Here is a 14532-nt window from a genome sequence, read left to right as displayed (position 1 = left end):
GGATGGATGGATGGCTACAGATGTTGTAGTAGCATATTTGTCCACTCCTCTAAAATCACCATCCATCCATGGATGTAAAACATTACATTACTTACTTAAATGATGTTCATCAAACTTTGCTTTCATAATCTGCCAATGTAATCTGGAGACATCTCCATCCATCCTTCCATGACAACCTGAAATGAGTAAGAATGACTTGATGGGCTTTTCTTGAATACAGTATTGACAGACTGTTCCCACAACACCTCGACGGAGTGACTGTGCTGAACACCAGACAAGCAGAGACCACCAGTGAGAAGATGAAGCGATAGCCTTCATCAGTCGAGATCCCTTTGAATCTGTCCAAATCCCACTTTTACCACCAAACACCCCAAACATCTGGAAACATATTTGCCAGATTACATCAAGGATTGCTACACCATCTTTTCATTTGTTCCTCGTGACTCGAAAACCTCAAACTGGTGTTTGTCTGTCCATGGCACTGTTTTCCAGTCCTCCTCTGTCCGGTTTCTCTTCATTTATGGCCAAACTGAGACGCCACTTTCTGTTTCCAGGGCTCAGCTCTTCAGTGTTGATGAGACTGGTTTGAGTGCTCTGCTGCCAGTTTGAGATCCATGAGCGGTCTTACTGTGAATGGGCACTGTGACTTCTTTAGAGCCGGCTTGTGCTGATCCTGAAGGGAACTCTGTGGAATCTGTATGTAGTCATTAGTTTGTTTTTTGTGTTCATTTTTCTAAAACATTCAGACAAGGCTTTTCCCCCTGTAAATTAGTTTACACGGTGTAACCTGACAATAGTGCACACAATGTGCCACATGAGTGATGAATGCTGAAAATGGCTCGCTGTAATTTCATGTAGGCAATCCATTAAATATTAATTATGTCCAGTGATCTGAGACAGATTCATTACTCATTTACAGTATGATCAGTATGACCAGCCTTTCTGATCGGTGTGCAAACATGCTTTTCAAAGACAAGGACGTTCCTAAGTCACCTCAGTGTCTGGACACAACAGAAAATCTGATTATGTGACAAGTTTGATGTAACAATAATAATAATATTCAGTTTACTTAAACATGAACATTTTACATGGTTACATTGTAGACATGGTGGGTTGTTGGTCAGACAAAACAAGATTCTTGGGCACTGTGATGACTTTTGTCAGATCAGATAAAAGCAGATAAAATAATCTCCACTTCAATAAAAATGTTTCCATTATTTGCTGTGTCTTCTCACTCTGTGCTGCTAGTCCCACAGTGTTCATATTCTGTGACTGTGGGGCTGCGTTCCACTGATGGAAAATGTGACGGCACCTGCGTTCTGCCAAGTGTAAAATATTGTCTTGCCTTTTTCCATTAAGTAACACGAACCAGATCCGGCTTCCTGAGTTTCCACTTATTTAAAATCACTGCAATAAGTCAACTATCTCCAGTCACTTGACCTGAACAACACTGCGGGTTCTTTACAGTGTGGATTCAACGTGCTTTACTTTTACTACACAGATCATGTAAAGTCTTCTGCTGTTCCTAAAATAATGACACAAGTTTTCTGTGAAAGTCAACCGATCAAATTTATGGTAGGTAAGGTGGGAGAGTAGTCTCTGGTGTGTGACACAGTTTCTGCTGGCTGACACATCAGCTGCAGGCAATGATGTGACATAACTCACGCTGGTGCACTTCTGTGCTATTTGATTTTTACATGGTGATAAAACTTTGAAGCAAAGTGATAACAGAAGGAAATATAAACATGGAGAAGAAGTATCCATCCATCCATTTTCTTCAGCCAATCAAAGTCAGGCTCGCGGGAAGGCCAGAGGTTAGGCACTCTACAGGGCCAACACAGAGGCCGCGTCCACACCAGCGCTTTCAGTCGTTTTCACTGAGTTGTACGTCCACATTGAAACGGCTGAAAACGCTTCATCTAGTCCTGCGCATGCGTGAAGCGCAAGAAGATTCGGCCTGCCTCATTTCTGTCTGCCGCTTATTTACTTTCTGGCTTTTGAAACGTGGCGGCAGAAAGTCGAGGAAAAGCAGCGAGTTCTTTAAATGGAAACGTAGAAACTAACAATGAGCTGGAGTTGTTGCTGCGAGTAACACAAAGGTACAACGTTGCAAAAGCATTTGCAGAAAAGCTCTCTGGAGCGCGTACAGACTGATATTAATCTTTAACAGGGCTGTCAAACAAAACAGCTGCTGTATAATGCCCTCTGCTATCTGTGTTTAATTGGTCACATGACTGCATCACATGACTAACGTTCGTCATCGTTTTAGAAAGGCTCCGGGTTCGCTATCCACACTGCGACGCGAAAACGGCGTCTTCAAATGTATCCGCTTGGAGAGCGTTTTGAAAACGCTGCGATTTCCTTGAGCAAAAACGGCGTCTCAGTGTGGACGGGAGGCCAAGACGCAGAGAAAACGATGTGTTTTCAAACGAAAGCGTATCAGTGTGGACGCAGCCAGAGACAACCATTCACACCTATGGCCAATGTACACACTGACTGCAGGTCTGTGGACTGTAAGGAAGCTGCGGTACCCAGAAAGAGCGCATGCAGGAGGACACACCTCCACGTAGAAAGGCCCGGGTCAGATGGTGGAAGAAGAAATATGTATTTCTAATTTGAACGGCCTTATAAATGCGCCAGTGTTGACCCCTCAGTTTGGGAAACTTGAGCGTTAGCACATTACCATTAAGATGAAGAGCTCACAACACATACAAATGGACTGGTTTTCTACTCTGCCAGAGCACTCAAAGATCTTTATACAACATGCACCATTCACGAGTCTGTCAGAGAGCAACTCAGGGTTACTATCTTACCCAAGTATGCAGGCTGGAGCAGCCAGGAATTGAACCACCAGCCTTCCAAACAGTAGATGACCTCCTCTCCTCCTGAACTACAGCCAGTCAGCATGATAAAGGGCCACCCACCCACCCACCCATTCACTTTCCTTTATCCAGCTGAAGTGTGCTGGGCTGCTGAAGCCTCCCAGCAGGATGAACCCTAGATCTGATCTGATGCTACATAACCATAACATGATAACATGGTTTCTACAGTCTCCTCTGTAGACTGATAACAATAAAGAGACTTTTTCTACTTTTTCCTCAAACATGATCAGGGTTACTTCCTTTCATCCATCATCCATCCATTACAGGGGACTAGAATCAGTGGCAGCATTCTCTGAGGTACGATTACCTGCCAGAAGTCAAAGCACGACAGTTGTGTCCAATTCTGGGTGGTTTTTGACCGATCTTTGACTTTTAATGCTCACATCAAGTCTCTGGGCCGCTCTCGTTTTTTCCATTTAAGAATTATTGCTAAACTCAGGACGCTGTCTCCGAGAGCAAACCGGAGATGCTTGTGCAAAGTGCTGCTCTGAGGCTTTCATTGCCTGTTTTCTGTCCTCCACTCAGCTCAATGAACCAATAGCTGGTGTTCTGTTGACCAGCCTCCGCCGTTTGTGACTCATTAACTCTGTGCAGTCATACGACTTCAGGCTGCTATCAGATCATATCCTGATTTCTCAAGGACTGTCCCCCCATAATGATTGACTTCAGTTAGGGCAGATGAGTCAGAACAGCCAGTCGAGGCCATTGCAACATCCGGAGAGTGGACGACGACACAAAGTGGATATGTGCTGTGGACTTCGTTAACCTAATTGGGATTTTGGAGAGGCACTTTCACAGCCTGACGTGACCATCACGTATGTCTTCACATGTTTGAGAAGTGCACACACACAGAGATCATACTGTAACTCACTCCACAGAACACCTTTTATTTCAAAAGTCAATAAAAACAGTAACAATAAGACTTTACTACAGTTCAGACTTCTTTTCCTACCATGTTTAAGCAGCAGTGGAACAACTTTGGTGATACACAGACATAAACATACAAAGATAACTTAAATACATGACTTTTTTAAATACTTTGGCTGATTATCTAAATATTCACAGGTGCCCGTGATGCTCACGGTGAAGCCACGTGGAAGGCACTGACATCTTCAAACACATTCGCAGACAGCCACATTTACACAAGTACATCAGGGCTTTTCATAAGTCTGTTACAGGGAGCAAAATTCAAGTTGTGACAAACATTGGACAGACATGCTTTAAAGTGCTTCCTGTGATCTAAAGAAGATCGGGTGTCTCTCAGATGGAAAACAAGCAAACAAACCAGATGTGCCTGTTTGTAACAGAAACACTGTTAACCTGCCTGATTGGCTCTGGATGCTTGCTCTGTGCGGACGTATCGGCGGTCGTGGACAGTTTGCTCATACAGCCCCACATGAAGCAATGTCTGATGTCACAAGAACACACTGCGTTTAAACAAAAGACGTTAAAATACAGGCAGCAGGAGCACAGCGATCCAGAGCAGATCAAACACAGGAGATACGTTTCCTGGTAGGCTAGCAGTGCAAACACACACATGTATCGTGTGTGTGTGTGTGTGTGTGTGTGTGTGTGTGTGTGTGTGTGTGTGTGTGTGTGTGTGTGTGTGAGAGAGAGAGACATTCTGGAAAGTACAGAAATCAACCAGGTTGTTTTAGCGTTTGAAAAGCCTTTTAATGATCGGTCACGAGACACTGATTAGCTCCATTACAGCAGAGAGTTGCACCTCAACAAGCCTTTGAACAGGTTAAGACCTCTGATTATTGTGACCTGTGACCTCACAGCCCCCACAATTACAGACAGGATTAGCAAAAAAAGAGACTAAATGCAAACATGTAAAAAAGGAGAAAGACATCAGGCTATAAAAGAAGCGCACACTGTAAAGTCGATTTGTCAAGTACTATCAGGTATTTGGTGATTTTAAACTAACGTCAGTAATAACCAGATATCGCTCAGTGGCCTGTATCCTTTAAAAAGACATAAAGAGTAGCCAAACATATAGTAAAGACTTGGAATAGAGAAATTAAATATATGTTTTACAGTTTTTGTAAGGTTTAACCCAATTCTAGGACTCTTGATGAGGAAACTTCGGTTATTTTCAGTCCATCGTCTGCCCACCACTTCGGACGTGAATATAAATAGAGTGAGAGGAAATGTTAGGACTTGTGTTTTTGCTATTTCGTGTACATATTTGAAACTGGGCACTGCTACACCTAACATTTTGGTTGCTCTGGTCCCTCATTACAAAACAGCAATGTAGTCGTAAAGCTTTTGGCCATCATCTCAGGACTAATTTAAACCCATTTAGCCCATTACACATCAACATTAAGGGTGTTTTACCAACTGTAACATGCAGCTGAACTTTTCTTATTCAGTCTTCCTAAAAAAGACTTCACACAGTTGGCATCGAAGACTTGGCTCATGAGCAGATTGCAGGCTTGTACAGCCTCCACATGAAACACAGAGGAAAACATTTAGGAAGAAATGCACTCATGTGCACACTCAGCAGTTTTCACAAAAGTCCTTCAGTTGGTCCATAAGACGTCCAAAGGCACGTAAAGAAGGTCAAATGTGTTTTTGGTTTCATGAGATCGATCTAGAACTGAAAGCGAATATCGAGCTACTGAGAAACATCAACAGGAACATCTTCGTCCAGACCAAGAGTCCACATCGCTCCGTTACAACTACTCGACAGCGGGAGACTTGGAAAGCCCCCCAGCCCCCTCCCACCCCTCACATTGTGACTGAACCTTTAGGTTTATTAAACGGCTGTCAGTCCAAAGTCCTGACTTCCACAGGGAACTTATGAATCACGTGAAAAGGCTAATATTTCAGACTTGGCTTCCAGCAGGGAGAATGGCAGCAGCGGCGTGACAGAGGACTGATCCATGACTCCAACGTTCACTGTGCTGTGATAGCCAACCAGCCAGTGCAGCTCAAAATTGAAAGCGATACTTAGGGGAGTCCGTTTGTTTGCATTCCATCCAAAGCAACAGAAGCTGACCCTCTCCTCTCTCTGTGGTAAAGTCTTGCTGAATGATGAGTTCACAGTTCTGAGGCAACTGGAAACTTGCGACCTGCTCCAGGGGTGTCAGTGTTCAATCTGAAATTGCATGTGAGTCCAACATTAAGACAAAGGGGGCCACAGAAAAGAGGTAAAAGGGTTCACTGAGTCGCCGACGAGTTCTCTAGGAATACATTGGTTCTGACAGGAATCCAGCTCACGCTGCAGCTTCAAATCCACATTAATGGCTTAAGTGTTTGATCAGTGAGCGGCAGGATAACCACTCCTGCGGAGGTCAGTGGGCAGATAGGACCAGGCCGCTGGATGGTGTTGAAGACAAGCCTTCATTCTTATATTAACAGGATTTAAACATCAGCCTGAGATCTCTTGGCTTCTTTTGAACGTTCCAGAGGGAGATTCAGAAAGACATCACTAACCCTCAAAGCCAAACTTTCTCATGATGGTGGGAGAAATCAGTTCAGGGGCTTGAAAGAAGATTCAATCAGTCCTGATTTAAAGTTTTAAATCCATATATTGTGCACAAAAATTAGAAGCAACAGTCATCTAAGGCGGGTATAATAAAAGTTGTGTACTACATCAAACTCTAATGCAATAACTATCAATAATAATAATATATTAAGAAACAATAAATAAATGGAGCAATAGATAGACTTGCTGTGGCTATTTGGAGGTTTTATCGAAGTCATCCAAAGCTGTGGGGGCTCCTGGGATTAATGGGAGAAGAGTCTTCTCTGCCAGTCTGGCCAATAAGCTGATAGAGCCTGTGGCTGAGGTTCTGCACTTGACAGGTCCCCAGGACGCAACCCACCCGCATCAGTTTGGCATGGTGATGGTTGTGGTGACCCCCTCGTGAGTGGGCATGGCGACGAGCTCTCGGTGCCCGTCGCTCAACCTGCAAAGCCTCGGTGGACCGCGCCCACGCCAAGGCCGGGGAGGCTGTCCTTGCTCCTGATGCCAGTCGCTGCTTCATGAATCCAGGCAGCCGGTTTGGGGATCGGCTCAAGGCTGAAGATGGGACCGTGCTGATAGTCTGGCTTTCTGCAGCGGGAGCGTTATCCTCTTTCTGGCCAATGAGTTTGTTGAGAACATCCAACCTGAGGAGAAAAGAGATGTCAGGTGAAAAGCTGTTCTACAGGAGTGAGAGGGATTCATACTGAAAGTGCACCAGAAACGTGAAACAACTCAAGATAGCATGAGAACATAGAGCAATACTAGCAGCTACACATAACTAAAAGTGTAAGCTAGAAGTTCATGTGTTACATTCTCAGCAGGTAGAATTGTGACGAGTTCACGAGACAGTTTTGCAGCTAGCATGCTAATTTGTGCTAACTAGAACTAGCTAAGCCGTCAGGAGTTTCTGTTTGTCCAGATAATTCCAAAAATATCAACTGTGCCAATCACTGCCACGACTGTTAGCACGATCGAGGGCAATGCTAATTCTGCGGACATCTAATTATAGGTGCAATTTGGTAAATAAATATTTTATGCTAGCTTCTGAACACCGCACAGAGCATCCTTCAGCATCTATATCCTTCACAGGACAAGTTAGGCTACAAACATGAAAGTTGTAAAGGATCACCCCATCCAACATGTAAAATGTAAAAAATCACACACTTTCTCACAAACTATTGGCAAGATGGACAGCACCTCTTGTGTGATTGGTCCATCTGTACAAACAGGCTCGTGAGAATACACATGACACTAAATGATGTGTTAAGGTGTGCAGTGTGGCGGACCACTGGCTCAGACATTTTCAGCAAACAGCAGTGGCCGACTCGCCATCTGTTCTTTGTTTGACAAAAACAGTGGCTCCTTCGCTGACCTGTTAGCGCCATGTTTGCGTAGCACGGTGTGACTCAAAATCCCGAGAGAAGTAAAAAGAAACAATGACTGCTCGGTCACATTTCAGACTGTGGAATAGCTATGTTGGTCCACACACGACGCGGTGCTTGTACAAATAAAGGATGTAGGTGCCTTCGTATTTCTGTACCCGTTACCTGCTGGACTGCCCCTCTGTGTGACTATCAAAGTGATTTTTGGTTTTACAGCCTGTTGTGAAATACTGGTGTTTCTCACTGCTTGGTTTTGCTTTGGCACCAGTAAGGTTTGGGATAAGATCGCTGTTTGGTGAAGAATATCTGGCGTCACAGTGTCAGCTACATCTGTTAAAGCCACAATTCCCAAAGTTGCTAGGATAAATATTTTGCTGGGCTTAACATCATGTTGTGCCTGGATGAACTAAAAAAGGTGGAATCTTTGCCAGAGGTTTACATTTAGGATTAGAATGAATCCATCTTTCGTGTTCGCCTTTCGAAGCACAGATGGAAAAATGTTTCACCATTTTAATTATAAAACGTGTCTTCCACATGTGAAACGCTAACTCGTGTTATCTTCTCATGAACACTCCCTGCTGAGTTCTCCAAGACTTCACAGCCTGTGGTTGGTTTGAGACTCCTCCCAGAGACGCTAAGTGCAGCTGCTGGCTCACTGTTGGCAGAGCCGGTCGCCTTTAGAGGACCTGCTATCCAACAGTGGCGATGGCTGAATAAATAGTTGCATAATGGTAGGCCGCAGACGGAGGAAAGCACTATTTCCAGGACAGGCCGCAGTCTGCCACAGTGCCACATCATCAAGTTACACCCACATGGTCTGCACGGTGAAAGCTTAAAGCTTATTTGCATAGCTGCAGCGGTGGCTCCACAACAGATCTCATAAACGCATTTACACAACCCAATGACAGGATGTATAGTTTGTACATTTCCATACGGATACTTACTGTAACCCACAGCATTTTCATTGTTTCAGGCTGGTTTTCACAGCAGTGATAATGGATGTGACTGATGCGAGTCTATAGCAGCTGTAATCTGTGGTGCTGATGACTCTTTCTGTTTGTATCCTGGATCCAGGAGGTCAAAAGTTTAGCATAAGAACATCAATCTTTTCTGACTGGGGCTGAAAAATACACTCATGCAGCTGCCATGTGCAATGTTAAGGTGCTGCAGTGATGTAGGCAATAATAACAATCCAACATGCTAACTGCCTCACATCTAAGAAAAGCATCTGGTACCCCATGGCAACCCCCCTTGCTTTTCCTGGTCAGTAATCCAGCTCTGTTTATTGTGCGCATTAATGAGGTAAAGGGGATTATGGAGCAACGCACCACAGCGTAGGAAAAGCCTTGTGATCAATGACAGCAGTGCCTCCGATTCCCGAGCAAACCATCGGAGCACCTGGTGCACTTAGTTAATGGTCTTGAAAAATAAATATGTGCCGGGGAACAAGCTCTGCGTTTTGGTTGGGCCAACATCACCTGCAGCTGGAACAATGCCTGACCTCCCTGCAGTCTAACCAGTCATACAGTGAAGGAGACCTTTGTGTTTGGCAGGAAATCAAAGACGTCTGGGCTTCTGGTTTCTGATGCGTTGCAATATCCCAAGTTTATGGCTTTCAGACACATTTGGCTGATGATTTCATAGGACCTAACAGTTAGATTAACCCCTTAGCAGTCCAATTAGTCCCCTAAACCATCCAATGTCCCGTGGGCGGTACGTCCGACTGCTAAGGGGTTAAAGGTGAAGCCAGTACCTGTAGATGTTTCCTTTTCTTCCTTATTAATGACAACGAGCTGTATTAGTTGTTTTAGGAAGTCAAATCTGGGCTGAATCTCTGAGCAGATTTGGCCTCAAGTCATAGTCTAATCTTAAATTCCAGCCACAGGTCTCATGGAGGGGAAACGAAACATAAACCCAACCCTGAGCCTTCCTAAGATTGGCCCGCAGTAATCCCAACACTTCAGATTTAAACCCACTACGTTTCAAACGTACACGTTTACAGATGTTTCAAAGGGAATCAGCCATCCGAGGATGAGGAGCGAAAGCTGACAGAAATCTCTGTCTCAATGAAACGAGCTGGGCACTTCCAGCTTTCTAACCCTGGGCTGTAATTTCTATTGTTCAAGCCTTTTTGGCCTCTGAATAAACTCCAGCTGGTGAATTACATGAACTGACAGATGCCAAGTTATAGTTCACAAACCACATAATTCTGATGGATGTAGACAAGACAAAAGGGTGGTTTCTCTTCCCCTCAGAAGCTGCTTTAATTTTCCAAATGCCGTTTGAGGAACTTAAACCACACTGATCCTCTTACATGCATGTCTTCTACTCTTACATGACGTACAGTGCATTCATGTGCAGCGGCTCTCTGTGTGAGCAGAAACCTGCTCTTTAAGGATGCGAACGTTGGAATTTAGGTCTTAGACATTAATCCACAGCGGAATTCCTGCCGGCAGCCTTCTCAACTTCAGCCTGTGCTTGTGCAGATTTACCTTGATGTGCTTGTACTCTACACATACTCCACACCAGCCCTGAGCAAGTTCAGTGTTTACAACAGGCTGCAAATCAAAGTAGACGTATGAGAAGAAGCCTGGGTTGAGGCGCTAAATTTGAAATCATCCCAGAGGAATAAAGGTGGTTTAAAGAGATGCTCAGAATCGAAACATCTAATGTCTGGACCCCAAACCAAGAAACAGCAGAAAGGCTCTGTGAGGTGTTTTTCTCTGATAGTCATGTTGGTGCTCGGTGAAAACGCGACTATTCGGCCCTGAAATGTTCAGACAAACTTGCAGCCCAACTTATGCACACAGGCTGATCCAGACAAAGCCGGGGCCATCGAACAAAAGCCTGACCGCAAACCAGCTTCAGAGTCTTCAGTCTGCAAGCAATGAGCCGCTTCCCACTTCCAGAATCTGGACCTAAAGCCGCTTCACTCCTAAAGCCATGTTTAACTTGTCTGGCTGCAGACTATTTTCAACTACAAAAAAGATGTTATGTAAAATGATAATGAGGGGTATGTGTTGCCATCTTATGCTTAACAAACAATTTCTCCTCGTTTGGAAAGCGCCTGCTTGGCATTGTTACATCTCTCTGTGTCCATATCAGGACACAGGGAGACAATATGGACACAAACACAGGACGTGGAAGGAATGACAGACATCTGAGCTCAAGAGTCCAACAGACAAAAACATGTGAAGTGGTGGTGTCTGCTGTTATCATGCTGTCAGCTGGTGACAGGAACCGAACAGGATGCGTTAGGAGGGTCTACAGCACGATCGAGCCCAGACTCTTTCCTTTCACCTGCACGTCTCTGTAAGTGGTCAACAACAGCTCAGACCTCCTCCACAGTACCTGCAGTGCTCAGCTGCAGACACTCGGGAGTCCATTTATCTGAGATAGTCTAGAAGACAGAAGTCATGAGGAAATGTGACTGTTCTTGTTTTGTTATCAGCTTTTTTAAGGCAATAAAACAAGGTTTAATTAACTACACGGAGCTGGAACTGCAGCCTTGAACATTTGTAATGGAGCAGAGGACTGATGGGGGAGCCGGCCAGGTGCAAACAGAGCTGCCCCCCCTTCTCTGGGTTTCAGCAGCAGCCGTTTGTCCAGATGACAGAGACGGCCACAGGAGCGCTTTCCCACCTGGAGGAAAGTTCCACCCTTGGATCCTCTTACACTGGGTTAGATTCAAGTGCGTTTTCACATCATGGGAAACAGCAGCTTCTTCCACGGCGCTCGCTTTAAAACTGCAGAATCAGCGCTGGCACAGAGTTACGGCTCCACACCCGACCAGAAGAGGTCGCCCTTCACTGTACCTCATCCTCAACTATGCAACACTTACTGCCACTGTGACGAGCTCCCTGCCTCTGACCGGGTGGACGTCTGTTTGCTGCCTCGTGTCTAATGAGATCCTGCTCTGACACCAAAAGAGTGGAAAAGTACAGGTGCCATTCATCCCCTCACAATATCCTTTACAATGACCCGTGATGGTGTCTACGACTGGGCTATTCAGAATGACAAACTGGTTTTCCCACCTTTGGAAATAACATTTTCCCTGCTTGATGTCAGGGAGACCAAAGCAAACAAAAGCCCATATGTCAGTGGTTCATCATGTGACACCGAGACGTAAGGCAAGAAGAGCTGCGACGTTTGGGGCTTTAGAAACATGTGAATTGTTTATAGAAAACAAGCTGAGGCGCAGTTAACTCACTTTAGTCATGTTTCAGTGGCAGGGTTAAATGTAGGTCAAAGGTCACCTACAGCTCAGGTGTGATTTCTCATCATGTCCTTCATAACTGCAAAGATCATTTCGCCTTCTGAAAACACTGAACTCACGCAGCTCTGTGGATTTCTGTGGGCTTTGACCGAGATACACTCCGCGTGGATGTGGAGCAGCACAGATAAAGCCACAGCCTTTGACCTTCAAGTGCCCACTATCTACTGTCAGGCTGACACGCGTTTACACACACCAACCCTCGTGATTCAAGTTTCGCAGTGTGCGTCAGACTCACAAAGAGTAAATATCAGCGTGTCTTTATTGTGAACGTATTTATCTCTGTTAGAATAAAAACAGTGAGAAGTGTTTGAACTAAACGACGACGGGAAAGTGACGACGTTACAGTCCATTGAAACGCGTTGACGACGCTGTTTCTGCCCGATGCAGTGCAGCTATGAACAGCAAGATTTCAGCGGCTCCAGCTGCCTTCTTCGCTCCTCTCAGACAGCAGAGTTGCTCTGTAGGCACTAAAGTAGCACTAATACAGCAGCAGCGCAGCGGTGTGTCCTACCTGTTCGTGGCCGGTCTCTCCTCAGCCGGCAAAGCCTGCTGGAGGGAAAGCAGGCTGATGCAATACACAGTCAGCGGGAAAAAGAACCGCATCTCCGGGCCGACTCCAACTTTACACCCTCTTTCTGGGTAGGAGGGGGCGAAGTGACGGACTGGGTGAAGGTTAAATCCCAGGAGTGGGAGGCAAAATAAATAAATAAATAAAAAGTGTGATAATGTGTCCAAGATGGGCGGATTGGAGACTGCAGCTGGAACCTTGAGGGGGAAAGTAAATAATGGGTCAATCTGCTGCTAATAAAAGCAACATATATTTTAAAAAGCACGACAGTGCGAACGTCTACTCATAGCACCAGTCAACCTGATGCACACTTTACACTATGCTGGAAAAATGTCCCAAAACGGCAAAATCCATAAAGTCACCGTGAAGTCCTGCCTGCTGTTTTATATTTGTTTTTATTTTACTTAAAAGAAGCAAAGACTAGTCTCACCTTTTAGGCAATTAGAGCTCAGATTTAGTTCCCACGAATCCAAACGTGTTGGTCAAGATCAAGTTCTCCGGTTCTCTGAGCTCCGGGTGAGATTGTGGGTTTAAATACTGAGAAGGCGGAGTTCACTGCCTCCATTCCTGGTGGGCAATTTTCAGAAAGGTGCTGGGAGGGTATAATATGCTAAACCCGGGAAATCCAGCGTTGATATGGTGCACAAACCCATCCCACTGCTAATCCTTTATCAAGGAAAATCACAAGAAGCGCTCGCTTGTATTTGAGCCCCAGTTCTCATGTCCTTGTATAAAAGATGCTGCTGGATGTGACGAAGAACAGAGCTTTAAAGGTCCTGAACACCAGACACCTTCATGTTAAACATCTGCTATCAAAGCTAAAAGTGTCACCGTCAACTTAACGCACAGCTGTGAGCTAACACGTAACCAGCACCATCACCCAGAACTCCATCTATCATAATCCACCACGTGCACGCGCAGGAAAATGCGTTTGCATGAATTTCTCAAGCAGTCAAACCCTCCTCTTCACCTTATCACCGCCCCAGCCCGCGTGTGTGAAGCAGATAGAAGGAGATGCGGGGATCTTCAGACTCTCCGCTTCGCTGGTGAGTCAGGCTATCGAAGCGGCACTAAACGTTTTCCACACGTGAATATTTCCTTCACACACTTTATTGCTGCTGGTGTCTGTTCCTGGTAGAAGCACGCGTGGTTTTATTTGGGTTATTCGGCAGATGCTGTAATTTTCGGTTGTATTTTGTAATCTCTTCCAGTTCTATGTCACAAGTCTGAACATGCATCCTACAACTCTGCAGAATGACTCAGATGAATCCTGTGGAGATTATTCCACCTCATGAGGCAGGACTGCTGTGCGTGTCCAAGTCCCCTCCTACTATTCTTTGTCGGCCTGATGCTAATTCATACACCTGATGCTGCCTCAGAGGCAGTGGCGCAACTTTCGTTTCCAAGAAGGCGCGATGAGAGCATCCACGTAGGGACAGAGACAGGGCAGAAAAAGCAGAGACGCCGCGAGGAATTCGGAGATGTAATGTTTGTTGTTTCGCCCTTTTGCTGATGTCAGAATCCTCTCAGGCTCATAACCTCTGCATCTAAATAAACACGGACACAGAAGAACACAATAAGCACTTGGACAGAAAGCTGCTCTTTGCAAATGCTTCCAGCTCAGCGTGTAGAATCTCCTCTCTGGATGCAAAATGTTTCACTCTGAAGACACAAGCTGGACATCATGACATGTTTGTGGAAAACATGAAATACTGCGAAACAAATCCTGAAAAATGTGTGCTAAAGACTCCTGCCCGAATCATCCCTGTACTTGTGGTTAGCACGCCGTCGTTGCTTTTGTTTCTACTGTCTGTTCTTATTTTTAATGCTTTTTCAGTCATGAGAATAAAGTTGGTTTTAAAAAGAGAAGCTTTAAATATGTCATGTCCAGTTTCATAGTAAGTAGATTATATATTATATATTTTATTTATTATTATTTTTTTTACTAT

General features: G+C 44.9%; 1 protein-coding gene across 1 annotated transcript; it reads right to left on the bottom strand.

Moving 5' to 3' along the window:
• Nucleotides 1–4456: 4456 nt before the first annotated feature.
• On the bottom strand, nucleotides 4457–13485 carry adm2a (adrenomedullin 2a). Its single transcript, XM_005742611.1, has 3 exons — nucleotides 13014–13485; nucleotides 12527–12780; nucleotides 4457–7001 (listed from the first exon to the last, which is right to left on the bottom strand). The coding sequence occupies exons 2-3, from the start codon at nucleotides 12616–12618 to the stop codon at nucleotides 6590–6592; spliced, it is 504 nt and encodes a 167-aa protein (XP_005742668.1). The 5' UTR covers nucleotides 12619–12780; nucleotides 13014–13485; the 3' UTR covers nucleotides 4457–6589.
• Between the last annotated feature and the right edge of the window lie 1047 nt (nucleotides 13486–14532).

Source organism: Pundamilia nyererei, unplaced genomic scaffold, assembly GCF_000239375.1.
Source record: "Pundamilia nyererei isolate P.nyererei 1_Seehausen unplaced genomic scaffold, PunNye1.0 scaffold00122, whole genome shotgun sequence".
In the NCBI taxonomy this organism is placed as follows: domain Eukaryota; kingdom Metazoa; phylum Chordata; class Actinopteri; order Cichliformes; family Cichlidae; genus Pundamilia; species Pundamilia nyererei.
Note: the sequence above shows the minus strand (reverse complement) of the source record. Positions and strands in the feature narration are given on the sequence as shown.